We start from the raw sequence: 14,235 nt of genomic DNA on the forward strand, positions 1-14,235 counted from the left end.
TCCTCCCTGCCCCACCCTAGGAATCACTTTGCCTGGCAGGAGGCTGGCCAATGAGATGTAGGCAGCAGCTTTCTCTGCCCTCTGGCTTCCTTGCACTTGGCTGGTGGGAAGTCCCAGCAGGATCAGAAGGGTAGAGGAGAGTGTAATCAAATTTATTCCCTCATCTCTTGCCCTTCAGAGTCACCTGAGGCTAGCTATGTCCCAGACAATAACCTTCCTTCTCAAGGCAACCCATTCTCTGACAGCTAATTGTCTGGGAATACTGACCCATCCCTCTCCTTGTCCCTTTAGCGTGGGGTGGTAAAAACTCCATTACAGCTAGCTCTGGCTACTTCACCATACTTTACGGACTTCTCTGTCCTATTCACATCTTTTAAAACGGTCTCTTTACGTAACCCTCCTTAAATGATCTTAGTAAAATTGTGTTCTGTTTACTCCTGGGACCCGAACTGGTATGTTATTCATTACTGCTTAATTGATAGTATATTTGCCTAAGACTCTTTAATTGAAGGATTTTAGACTTTTAAGGGAAAAATGTTGTGGTTGCTTGCTATTTGATATTAAGAGGAAAAAAGTTAGTAATGATGGATGATGATGGTGGTGGTGTTGAGAGCCTAGCATTGTCTCCTAGACACTATACACATTAGTTCATTTAAACTCAAACCCAAACGAATATTATTATAGCCCTTTTTCAGATCTGAAAAAAGCTCAGAGAGGTTAAGTAACTTATCTCAAGCTGCACAGAATTCCACTGGAGAGGTGAATTCTAACCTATTTGGTGTCAAGGTTCATACTCTTTTACAAGGCCATATTGCCTCCTTTAGATATGCAGACTGAGAAAGGTCATCGGATCTACTGTCAGTTTTCAATTAAATCCTATTAATTGTGGAAAGCCTATTCAGATTTCTACAGGTTCTAAATTCCTAAGGGAAAGTATCTCTTAATGATGGTCTTTAAATATGTCAAGGCAAATTTGCTAAAAACCTGATTAATTCAGCAAGCCTTATCAGATCAAATTCTTTTTTTAAAAATTTGACTGATTAGTTAATTTAAAACCACTGAGTCACTAGTCCACTGGGGCAACTATTCCATGGTTACCCTTAAGGGTTTTCACTAAACACTGAATGAATAATTCAATATTTCGAATGAGTTTTTCTCTGATACAGTGTGTAAGCCTCCCAAAGAATTTTACTGATTTTTTCCCTCCCTATGTATGAAATATTTAGTTCACAGTTTATATTATTTATCTTCACTTCTTAAATTGATCTAGGTGAATAACATAATTTCACATTTTCTGAGAACTGAGGAAATGTTTCGCATTATAACTAAGCATTGAAAGTGACTAAATTCCCAGAGGTATAGTAGCTGAGAACTTAGCATGTGTGGGTCTGTTCCACCTTCTAACCCCAACTCCCTTAAAAAAAATCCATTCACATTCAAAGTGACCATATTTATTCCAACCACTCACATTTGATTGTACTTTTTTTTTTTTCCTCTAATCTCAGGCAAGCATTTTAATCAACCCCAGAAAAAGACTTTTTTCCCTGGTGCCTTTTGGGTCCCCAAGTTGTATCTAGGTATATTCTGAGCAATAATAAATGCTATTTCTCTGAGTCTGGCTCCAATGTACTGTTGTGGGGTCTCTGGCCTCCTTAAAAACATCTCCCTTTTATTTTCATAAATTTTGAGGTGTGACTCACATGTGTCCCAACAAATCTTTGAGCCTTGAGAGAGCAATACTGTGGGTTGTCAAGTGAAGGAACCTGTCCACTGCTTGGACAGGGTGGGGTTGGCAGGGTTCTCCTGCTGCTGCGAGCTGGCCTCCCCCCCAGAGGCCCACATAGACTGTGTACCCTGGAGTCCTCTCTCCTTTAGTTTTATATGTTTTTTTAAAAAGTACATATAGTTTTTTTGTTTTGATTATTTTTTTGAATGTATAATTCACACTACACCGCCCTTTGATATTTTTCAGTCATTTGAGCAAAACGAACTCCTTCAGACCTTGTTCACTGCTACTCTTTTCATTCACCCTCAGACATAAGTCTTCTGAGAAGCTTAGAACAAATCTAAGCGATAGAATTACATGCTGTGGTTAGAATCAGTCTATACCTACAATGTCAGAGTTCTTGTGGTTTGGTCAGGACTGTCTGCCTCATCCTCTTTCGCTTAGGCGAGCTTCTTTCCCAAAAGGCACTTCAGCCTACATGCCAATATACCCTATGAGCTTCTAATCTATGTCCAGATATAGCTGAATGTCAGAAATGGGACACAGCACATTTAACTATCCTCTTTGCTCTTTCTTCAAAGCTCAAAACACAGAATCATCTTCTTAGTGGAAGTGAAGAATAGGCAATGTGGCTATCATGTCTTTCTTGTGGCAGCTGCTGTAGAATATTCTTAAGATAATAGTTGCTGCTTGACTAGGTTAACAATTTCTCTCAAGCATTCCTTGGAACCTCTTTGAACTAAATGGGTAGAGAGGTCACTAATTCACTGAAGAGCCACTGGGATGTCTTCCATGTACTGCAGATTGTTGCTAGTGAAACAAGAGGCCATGATGCCGTGGTCAGAGGGCTTTCAGATGTGGGTAAGATTCCAGCAGTGAACAAAGCAACTTTAGCGATCCCTAGCTGGAAAACTGAGGAGTCCTAGCTATACCAGCCAGAATCTGGACATACCCAAGTCAGTATGCATCTTCATTTCATACGTGTGACTTTAGGTTGTGACTACCATACCTTTTTTTTTTTTTTTCAGCCACTAGAAATGTAGACTTAAATATTTAATGAAAAACAGATGGTGCCTGAAATCTCTAACTTACATTTAACAAAAGCTGTTTTGGAAATGTTGCTTGTGTGTACTTTTACGGCTTAGACACAGCACCATTTTAGCCTGTTTTGATGAATAATTGAAGAATTACTGTCCCACTCTAAGACAGCATTTCAAAGTGCATGTGTAACTCATATACTTGATTAAACATTTCCTTGCCTTTCTCTTCAGAATGCCAATTGGCTTTTGAGTGGATAATTGTTGCAGTGAGAGCAGTGACATTGGAAACAACTATTGCCTGTTTAAATTACTTAAAGCACCACCATGAAAAGAAATACCTGTGATTTGCTTTCCCGGAGCAAAAGTGTAAGTACATTTTGTTTTCATTTATTTTCTAAAACTGTGTACCCACAACTTTTTGCTGTTTTCTTTTGGATTTTAATACTGTGCTTTCATGATCAGACTCGTGAGAAACCCTTGGTTGACTTTGAGTTCTCTGATTGTACACAGCTTATTAACAAATGAAGACTTGTTTGTCTCAGTGGCCTGGTTGACATTTGATGGGAATTCTCTTTCAGCCGGTTTATATACCTTACCATTCATTTGTATATGCCCACTGGCAAGATATCGGACACCCTGATTTTTAGAAGCATGCATAAAATATAAAAAGTTGAAACTGAAGAAATTTATGTCTTGAATAGCAAACTTCCCAGGCAAGTCCAAAAGGGTAAATTGAATTTACATTACAGGGTACATCAATCAATCACATTCTGCAAGTTCACGTACTTGATGAAAAATGTGAACACTTAATCAGTGCGTCATCACTTCCATGAGTTTTCTACCCTGGAGTATGTCTCTAATCTCTCTCCTCCTTTAATTTTTTGTTTTATTTTTGATGGAGATTGTTATTCACTTAGTGTTCTTAAGGTACCAAATTAGTGATAATTTTTAGATTTCTACTAGTTTATGAAAGAAAGCATGAGGAAACAGCAACTCAAAGAAAGCTACACAAGGCAAGGATGAAAGTAGACCGTTAATTTCCATCAGGCAAGCTCTAAGAACAGGCCCCTTTGTTCATTTACCCAAGGGGGGAAAAGGCATCCAAACAGATGTAGTTATGACGTAGGAACATTCATTTGAACGCGTTAGAAAAACCATAAATGCAAACACGTTTCTTAGTACGGAATGCTTTTGTGTTATGACCAGTGATTCTTGGTGATGGCCCAAGGCCATCGTTAATTCTTTCTATAGGATTAATTACCATCCAGCTTTTAAGGGTGAGCGATGCAGGAATAATGGAGAAGGAAGTATAGTGCCCAGTAGGGTTTTTAAAAACAAATGAGCATGCACCCAGAAGTATGCCTGTTCTTGGACTGAATAGTAACTTTGCTTAATAACCAACACAGGAAATTCAACGAACTCTGAGGGAATGTCCAGATTCCTTTTTTTATTTTGGTGTTCAGACATACGGATTATTATGTAGAATCAAGGGCTACGGCATGGAGCCTGGAATTCCTTCTATTATCACACAGTTTCTCATTGTGATAGACGGTGACCTGCATACAAATTACCAAACTGCAAAAATGTCTTCCTGTGACTGAGTTTTTCTTAAGTTAAATTTGAAAGCAATCCATTCACATAATACTTCTTTCTTTTATTAAATTTCAGAGACATGCTATATGAAGAAAATGTATAAAGGCAAAAGAGAATATTTTGGATAATTTAAAATTTATTGTTAAACATTTCCCTGTTCTTGGAGAAAAATATTCTAAAAGCAAATGATTAATTGAACTCTGACTTTAATGAACTCTGAGTACTTAATGATGCTAGGAGATTTCCTATTTATATTTGCTTAATGCAAAAATTTTCATTTTGGTGGAAAGGCTCATGCTTCCAAGATTAAGAGAATCTGAGTTGCCTACATTTGTCCAAATGTGAACAGTATAGCTCTCATTTCACTGCTTCTTAGCTTCTTGAAAACCCACTGGCATAAAGAAAGTGCTCCCACTTAATTAAATGACTCTGAGCAAGAGACTACTGTTACCAGAGAAAAGAGCCAGACTCTTTGCCTGGTGAAAACTTGTCCCTTTAGAGTTTTTAAAGTTTAGTTTGCACTGGCTTAAGAATGTCATCCCTGCTCCTTAAGTCTTTGCCATAACAGGGTTCAAAATTCTACACTTAGATATTTTCCATTTTTGGGTGAGGAAAGTTTAAAGAATTAATTTGATTTTGGATCTGAGAATGTTTTTCTTTGGCATTATGACATTTGAAAATAAAAGGGAATGTTCTAAGTGTTGAAAATGGCCTCTGCTCCTCCCTGCATGTCTCTGTGTATCTTGTATCTGTCATTGTGAAAACCTAAGGTACACGAAATGGGAGGGAAAAAAGACCATCTTTATTTATGAGAGTCACCTGATTTGTTCTTGAGCGCTTAAAGCAGTGTTCATATTTTTCTCCTCTCTGAAGACCTGGTGCAGTGTCTCTTTTAATGATGAATGCTTTGAATTCTTCCTTTATTTGGAAGGGATGCATTAAAAATGTTAAATATAAGAATATAAGCAAACCACTTTTACTTTAAGTGACATTTTGCTAGTTTGGGAGGATAATTTATAGTAGTCATAGATACAAAAAGGAGGAAATGGACATTGGACAGTGCAAAAGTGAGACATGACCCCAGTGGCCATGACAAGTAGAAGATTCTTCTACAAGTTTTGTGGTATGAGGGATTTATCTCTTTTTAAAGTTTTCAAGCCATCTCTTATTAGACTGGCATTTTATTTTTGCAAATATAATTAAAGTTCTTCTATGACTTCTTTGAGTTTTATGCCTCTTGGGGTGCTTAAGGCCACATTTTCTCCCAGGTTTTGGTTCTTTGCCCATATATCAAGGGCATAGCTCAGATTTCTCTCTGTGCTGTTAACCTCAGGAAGTGTCTTTGTCATCTGTTGAATCTAGGCACAATTCTTGCTGTTCTGACTTTTGCTTTAATGGGACTGAACAAGTGACACATACACGGTAATTACAGAATTTTACATTTTAGTGTAAAACCATCCTATCTCAAAATAATGATTGGAAAAGTGAGGCTTAGTGAGTTATTATTCTCCTATAAGTTTCACAGCAGGAAAATCCCACATAGAAAAAAGGATTAATTTTTACTTACTATTCTGAATTGTAATAGATCAACGAATGTCTCTATTTAAAACTTGCCTTCTCCTGCCTCAATGTGTTTACATGGTGCCTCTTAATTTACTCTGGAGCAGCATTTAGTTGTAGACATCTAGGATTTTTTTCTCCTGCTACCTGAAAAGCATAGCAGTTTAGGACAGAAAGAAAATAGTTAACATAGTTCCGTTCAGTTCAGTTGCTCAGTCGTGTCCAACTCTTTGCGACCCCATGAACCTCAGCACGCCAGGCCTCTCTGTCCAACACCAACTTCCGGAACCCACCCAAACCCACGTCCATTGAGTCGGTGATGCCATCCAACCAGCTCATCCTCTGTAGTCCCCTTCTCCTCCTGCCTTCAATCTTTCCCAGCATCAGGGTCTTTTCAAATGAGTCAGCTCCTCACATCGGGTGGCCAAAGTATTGGAGTTTCAGCTTCAACATCTGTCCTTCCAGTGAACACCCAGGACTGACCTCCTTTAGGATGGATTGGTTGGATCTCCTTGCAGTCCAAGGGACTCTCAAGAGTCATCTCTAACACCACATTTCAAAAGCATCAATTCTTTGCCGCTCAGCTTTCTTTATAGTCCAACTCTCATATCCATACATGACTACTGGAAAAACCATAGCCTTGACCAGACGGACCTTTGTTGACAAAGTAATGTCTCTGCTTTTGAATATGCTATGTAGATTGGTCATAACTTTCCTTCCAAGGAGTAAGTGTCTTTTAATTTCATGGCTGCAATCACCATCTGCAGTGATTTGGAGCCTCCAAAAATAAAGTCAGCCACTGTTTCCCCATCTATTTGCCATGAAGTGATGGGACCAGATGCCATGATCTTAGTTTTAGAATATGTTAGAAAATTTTATAAAGATGTTTATAGTAACAACTCTGTTTTTAATTAAATAGTTTAATTTGCTACAGTAGTCAAGACTCTACCCCACCCCATTAGTGACCTGAGTTAACTCTATTGACTCTTTTAATCCATTGGTTCCAAAAGGAAAGGAACCATTTACAGTGACCCCAGCATCAGATCTGTGATTCAAGTTTTCCTTGACATTTCTCCAATGAAATATTAATACAGTATGACTCTCCTAAGGTTAAAAATTTCACACTTGAAGCTTGTAGTTCTGTTGAAAATTATCTTTAAAGTAGTAGACTTACTAGTCTTCGTGTTCAGAGTAATAATCATTGTTTCAGAATGTTAGTTTCCGGCATTTTTCAATATGAATATACTTTCACTGATCTAGCTTTTTATTGTCTCTCGAGTATAAGGGAGCTAATGTGATAAAGTACAGCAATCTCCAAAGTGGGCTTTAAAAGGAATATATAAGTATTTATATTTATACTTACTTTTTAATGTCATCTGTTTTCAAAATCAATATAGTTTAGAGATCACTGGTGTGGTGAAAAGAAAATAGTTGTTGAGTTCAGAGATGTGGAATCAGTCCCCAGATCCACTGATGCTTAAAGATCTGATCATTAGGATATTACTTAATTTTTTTGAGCCTTAGTGTCTGTATCTGTAAGGTAGAAAAAATATCATTCTGAGGTGAAAACATCTATCACATAATAGTTGTTTGATAAATTCTATCTTGAGGTTTGCAGATGCTTTTTTGTAGCTATAGGGCAGAGTGATAGTGTCTGGACCAGAAATGGATCAAATGGAAATGCCTGGAAATGAAGCCAGTTCCTCTCACGAAAGGGGTTCAAGTATAGCTTGCAAGACCAGTTGCTACTGCTAAGTCGCTTCAGTCGTGTCTGACTCTGTGCATAGACAGAAGCCCACAAGGCTCCCCCGTCCCTGGGATTCTCCAGGCAAGAACACTGGAGTGGGTTGCCATTTCCTTCTCCAATGCATGAAAGTGAAAAGTGAAAGTGAAGTCACTCAGTCGTGTCCAACTCTTAGCGATCCCATGGACTGCAGCCCACCAGGCTCCTCCATCCATGGGATTTTCCAGGCAAGAGTACTGGAGTGGGGTGCCATTGCCTTCTCCAGTGTCTCTTCTTATAAGGGTACTAATCCTATTATTAGGATCCCACATCATGACCTTATCTAATCCTAATTACTCCCAAAGGCCACACCTCCAATATCATTATATTGGTAGTTAGGATTTCAACATATGAAATTTGGAGGGCACAGAATTTAGTCCATAACAATGAGTTTGGTTTATTCTTTATTTGTTTATTTTTAAGGGATGATTCTAATAAGTCACTGTTATATTTATGCCCAAAGATTGGCAACCGATTTTCTAGAGTCTGCATATTCTCTCAACTAGACAACACTGAAAATTATGCAGTTAACATGTTTCTCTTCATTTCCTGTTTTCTAGATTTTATGTTGTGGGTACTCAGTGATGATTTCTGAGGTTCTAATCAGTAATTCATAGATCTTAGGGGATAATTTTAATTTTACTCAAAAATATATTTCCTCCCTTTACTATTTCCATTTTGCTTATTTCATATGTTTTGTTCTTAATGTCCAATCCAGTAACATAAATCTCCTTGTCCTTCCAGTGGGCTTACCATTTGAGCTAACATTTTAGAGGTTTGTAAATTTCAGACCTGATTATCTGAGTCACCCAGTTCTATTAAAGCCTCTGTCATTATACTCACCAGGAGTAAGAAGTAAAGATACAGATGAGGGGAGAGGCACGTAGAAATTCCTATAGTGATAGTGTATTTTTAAGTTAGGGATTATTTTTTAAAAAACTCTAAAGTACATTTCCTTATAATATCTCTGTTGGCATTCTCTGAACTTATGAATTTTTAGAAATCTTTTCACCTAGAGATGAACTGGATATATTTAAATTTTTCTTCATTAATCAACTCTCTTATGTATTAAATTAGAATATTTCTTGTAGTAATTTACATTCAATGCTCAATTTCCTAGTACCCTGAATCATTTTCTTCCTACCAGTTTGGAGAGATTCACAGTATGTTATGCTCAACTGGATTGATTGGTTTCTTGATGAGACTGTCCTCTGACTTAGGATTCTTTTAGATGCTGCACACTTGGATAAAATTGTCACTTCCCAGATGTCTGTCTTTTAATTGATGTTCCCTATATTTTTTGATAGAATTGTTGTGTTTGTTCAAAACTGAAAACAAATCCTGTGCTGCTGTTTGGAGGGCACAGAATATCTAGGAACTACTTAGCATCTGAATTTAAAGCCCTTAGAAATGGGCTTCCCAGTTTGGATACCAAGAGCCAGGAGCCCACTTGGTGAAATATACCCAGAGGCTTCCTAGATCATTTCTTTCTCTTGTCACGAAAGGCTTCAGATGTCCAAAATTTGTAAGTCAAAGTTATCTTTTACTTAAGAAAAATAATTTTTTCCAGTTGTGCTTTTGCACTGCTGAATTTTGGGAGGCAACTGCTCTTTTAATGGCCCCAACTGAGAAATATACTGTTTCATTCCATTGGTGCCTACTTGAAGAGAGGAGACTGAAAAGAAATTTGGAAAGGATGATACATTTGTTAGGGCACTTCAGAGATGTCTACATTTATTGTTCCTCACAATTACTCTGTAAGACTGATTGTTCTGGGGGTTTTATGGTTAAAGTAAAAAATAATGGGTTTCTTTCCAGACTGGCCTCCTTTCTCTGCTGTATTCCTCACTACCTAAGGTGTGAGACTGACAGAATTATAGCAGCTTAGAATCCTGATGAAGTTAAGTATATGGAAGCTGGATTTTTCTCTACGGTCTCTCTTTAAGTCCAAAGGTCAGAGGGGATACTATTGGTAAAAATGCTCTGAAAAGTGCAAAATACAAAGCCAAACCAAAATAATATTCTTGTTTGTGTCTTTATTAGCAATAAACTGAAATGAGACCTTGTAGTTTCAGAGGTTCCATTTCTTTGGTCATTAATCTTGCCTTCCTGCTTATGTTCTTCCTGTACAAAATTCAAAAAATCTTCTTTGAATGCTACAGTGTGTTAGAAACTATGCTTGCTAGCCTCTGGGTATCCAACAGCCAGTAAGATACATATGATCTCTACTCCAAAGAGCATATTTGACAACTGAATTTATAACTTTTGTAATTTTCTTTTTATTATTTCATCTCCCCACCCCACTCTGACCAGCCAAGCCTGTCCCACTTTAATCCTTAATTCTTTCCATGGATGCTGAAGTTATCTCTCTTACACTCCTGTGCACTTGTTCTTTGCATCCCGGGTATCCTCTTTGGCAGGATATTTTAAACTGTGAATAATGTGCCATGATTGTCAATTACACTCATTGTTGCAGAAACATAGATTATTTTTGAGTGGTTAAAAAGAATTTGTCTTGGGTAATCAACAATAGCACAAGAATACCCAAGTCTAAGTGATATGAGTATGGAGAATAGATCTCAAAGAATAGGGGCTGATCAGCCACCATTTGCTGCAAAATCAATAGCATGACAATTTCAGTGGCCAGAGTCAATCATTACATTGTTGCCTTGGAATAAACCTCCACTTTTTTTTTTTTTTCCTGATAATGTGATGTGTTTGCTCTTTCATTTTTGGGCAATTGCAAGTTGGAGTTGAATTCTGAATGATTATATCCAAGAAATAATTGCATATATTGTACTTCACAATGTAAACATCAAAGATACATAAAAATGGAGAGAAGTTTTGTTGAGTTGATGATGAATATTAAAGAATGACTCCTACAGATAGTATTGCTCTATAACAAAGTGAAGTTGTGAAGAAAAGTGTAATAATTTGGTGGAGTTTTCTATTAGTAGTTTATCACTCCAGAAAAAAAAAAAAAGTTTACTTATGAAGGCCACTTAGTTTTAACTAAAAGCAGTTTTCTATTTTTTAAATTAAATATCATTTTGGATTATTAAAATGGCCATCTATAAGGAAGGGTTTTGAACGTTAAAAAATGATTTCAGTTAAAATGATCACTGTGTTTACATAGTTTTCCAAGGTCAGTGCTTCCAAAGGCAGCCCAGGGATGGGCCATAAGTTCCTGAGTGACAGTCTTGGCTTTGCCACTTTGCATCCTGGTGGGAGAAGAAGGTCGAGAAAACCATAAATCATTAGATTAGTATCAAATGCTCTCACTATCTACTATGATTTTTTAAGAGTAAAATAAGAAAACAGTATTGAAAGCGCATTGCAAAATAAAAATGAACAAAAAGCCAAAACAGCAAAGCAAAAAACATTCCCAAATAGTGTTGTGTGATCCACAGTTGTGTCACATGCTTCTGTACCAAGTCTTTTGAGCCTTAGGCTTTTTTTTAAATAGAATTGGTCCATTATAAACAGATTAACAAAAATCCTTTACTTTTATTGTTAGAAAAAGTTGTTCTTGATGGTTCAAATGGTTCCCTATGTGGATATTAAAATTCTTTATGTCAAGGCCAAGAATGATTAATGGTTATGTAGTTAGAGCCCTGACCTTGCTTCCAAGTTCTTCTATTGCCTACATTGGTCATATACCACACACATGGAATTTGGGGGGATAGCCCTATTATTAGCACAGGGATTGGGAATAAGACATTTAGCTTAAAACTGTCTTAGTATCATGACTGTCATCCTCCCAAATCCTTTACCATTATGGCAGTCTGGATTTCTATGTTGGTGTTAGTGCTTCTATACTCATGATTTGGCCATGTTTATTGTCCGTGGCCTCCTGAATTTGTTAGTCAACAGTATTTATTAAGTCCTCGCCAACTATTTGACTGCACTACAGCAGTCATACCCCACAGAGCTGCACACCAAATGATACCCTGGAGGTTCAGAGAATTAACATTCTAGGTTGGGATTTAAGCTCTTCAGAGAATCTGGCTCACTGAACATTAAAAACAAAATGTATTACAACTACTAAAAACAAGCAATAATACCACAGTGCTATGACAAAAATCATCTTTTCTACAAATTCATTTAAAACAAAAACAAGTTTTACAGATCTTCATCTTTGCCTTATACTTTAAAATATTAAATGCCCAATTTATATTTTTGTAGAAGAGGCCAGTACATAGCATTAATTTACCATCAGGGTTGCCTTTCAATATAAGATGAATCATATCAAGAGAGACATAGATGTTGCTCAGAAATGATAGTCTCTGAAGGGATATTTGAAGGCAAACAAGGGTGTTGAGGAAACAGTGAGAAATCTTCAGTATGTATGCATATGAAGACATAAAAGATTCTGTGTTTTTTTTTGGAATTGCTCATGCAGGGATTCAGATCTATTTCCTCACCCAAAATAAATGAAGTAATTGGCAAAGCAGTCAGAGAGGAGCATCTCCTCCAGTGGGTAGTATTGTTGTCTATTTAGAAAGCATTTGTATGTTCTGACTTTCCAAAACAAGGCTGAAAACCTTTTAAGATGAGAAGGGAAAATAAAAAACACCCCCCTTTAAAAATGGAGGAGTTAGATGTTGACTAAAGTGGCTTAGAATAGATATAAGTGAAAATATTTCTAATAGAGTTTTCTTATGACCCAGTGTTTTCTGAGGAGATTATGAGATGGTCTTCTATCACTATATTTCAAAGTTCTGATCAAATCTTTATGGTTTTTTAGATATATTGTTTGCATAAGCAAGGTCAGTTCTTAGCCAAGAGTATACTCATTCCACTAAAAATATCAAAGGGTACTGAATTATCAGTGAGTCCAAACGGGCACCAAACCCCTATTACTTCTATTACTCCTAGAAGAGTAACTTTAGAACATAGAAGAATTCTGAGGTGAACCATCCATCTTCTAGTTTAAGCTCAGAGGTATAGAAAGTTGCAAAGAATGCCATTCCCATCCTTCCAATAAGTAAAAATCCAGACACACTGCACATTCATGACTTTAAAGAATCCATCAAAGAATTGAAGTTGTAAAACAGCCAACCAACCCGGAATCTGGCAAGAAGCAGACATACCCATCAAAGAGAAGGAGAATGCTGATAAAGCAGTAAGGAGAGTTAGCTAGAAGTTTTCAGAAACTATGCAGGTAAGAAGACAAAGGAGTGGCATCTTTTTAAGTCCTGAGACAAAACTGTTAACCTAGCATTCTATACTCAGTAAGAATATAATTAAAATATGAAGTAAAAGTTCTTTACTGGAGTGAACTATTCCAACTTCGGGTGGGTCCATGGGGTTGCAGAGTCAGACATGACTGAGTGACTAATACTTTCACTTTCAACTGTGTGTATATCTATAAACAACAGAATCTAATTTGTTGTTGTTTAGTTGCTAAGTCCTGTCTGACTCTTTGTGACTCCATGGACTATAGCCCACCAGGCTCCTCTGCCCATGGCATTTCCCAGACAAGCATGCCGGACTGGGTTACCTTTTCCTTCTCCAGGGGATCTTACCAACCCAAGCATTGAACCCAGGTCTCCTGCATTGCAGGCAGATACATACAGTTGGGCAACAATATTATATTTTAAACTCCAAATGTTTTTGCATTCTGTAGTGTGAAAGAAAATAGAGGAGACTTTTGTTTAGGGACACATTTTAATTGTGAATGGAAGCCCCCAGACTTGTTAGAAAAAAAGGTTACATTCTAAGGAAAGTAAACTCTTTTGCATAATAAAGTACGAGAATTTTTTAACATGCCCCTGGCTATTCAAGGGAGGTACAATTCAGGGAGCAGTGTTTCGGGGGACTCTGGGCAGTGAAAAGATGGGAGAAAGCCCCTGCAGGAAAAGACGCACATGGAAGCAGCTGGGGACTTACCAACGGTCCCCACAGTGGAGATGGCCTGGTCAAAACCACTTTAGGAGTACTGGGTTGTTGGGGTTTAAAGATTTTGTTTGTTTGCCTTGCTTATTTTTATTTTTTTCCCCTCAAACCTTTCTTTAAGCCTGTAATTACAACCGCATTGTAACAATTTTACCCCAGGATGTGAGGAGGAAGAAGACTGTATTCACACTTGAGATAAGGAAAGAAAAGTGCAGGGAGGAACACTGATGGTTCCTAACTGGGACAGTTGTTCAAAGGAGCTGCGACAAATTCCACCTCGATACACACAGGTTGGGCTTCCCTGAAGGCTCAGTTGTAAGGAATCCACTTGCCAATGCAGGAGATGTGGGTTTCATCCTTGAATCCTGGAGATTCCCTGGAGAAGGAGATGGCAACCCATTCCAGTATTCTTCCTTGGGAAATCCCATGAAAGAGGAGCCTGGCCCGCTATAGTCCATGAGGCTGCAAAAGAGTTCGATACAACTTAGTGACTAAACAACAGCACACAAGTTCCTCAACTTCAGGTATGCCCAGAAATGCTGGCAAGGACTCTGAATGTCATATGATTATCTGGCACGAGGGCTTTGTTCATTTTGTTTGTCTGCAGAAGTCTCAATACTTGGGGTCATTCAAAT

General features: G+C 37.6%; 1 protein-coding gene across 11 annotated transcripts in view; it reads left to right on the top strand.

The window, feature by feature from the left end:
- Positions 1-14,235, top strand: part of PDE4D (phosphodiesterase 4D) — a 1,602,952-nt gene that overhangs the window by 349,538 nt on the left and 1,239,179 nt on the right. For all 11 annotated transcript variants that reach the window (XM_070774938.1, XM_070774943.1, XM_070774935.1 and 8 more), the window contains one exon: positions 2,998-3,132. In XM_070774938.1, the coding sequence (XP_070631039.1) occupies positions 3,091-3,132 (42 nt within the window). In that variant the 5' untranslated portion in view covers positions 2,998-3,090. The remainder of the gene's footprint in view (positions 1-2,997; positions 3,133-14,235) is intronic.

The sequence above is a fragment of the Bos indicus genome, chromosome 20, assembly GCF_029378745.1.
Source record: "Bos indicus isolate NIAB-ARS_2022 breed Sahiwal x Tharparkar chromosome 20, NIAB-ARS_B.indTharparkar_mat_pri_1.0, whole genome shotgun sequence".
Classification (NCBI taxonomy): Eukaryota; Metazoa; Chordata; class Mammalia; order Artiodactyla; family Bovidae; genus Bos; species Bos indicus.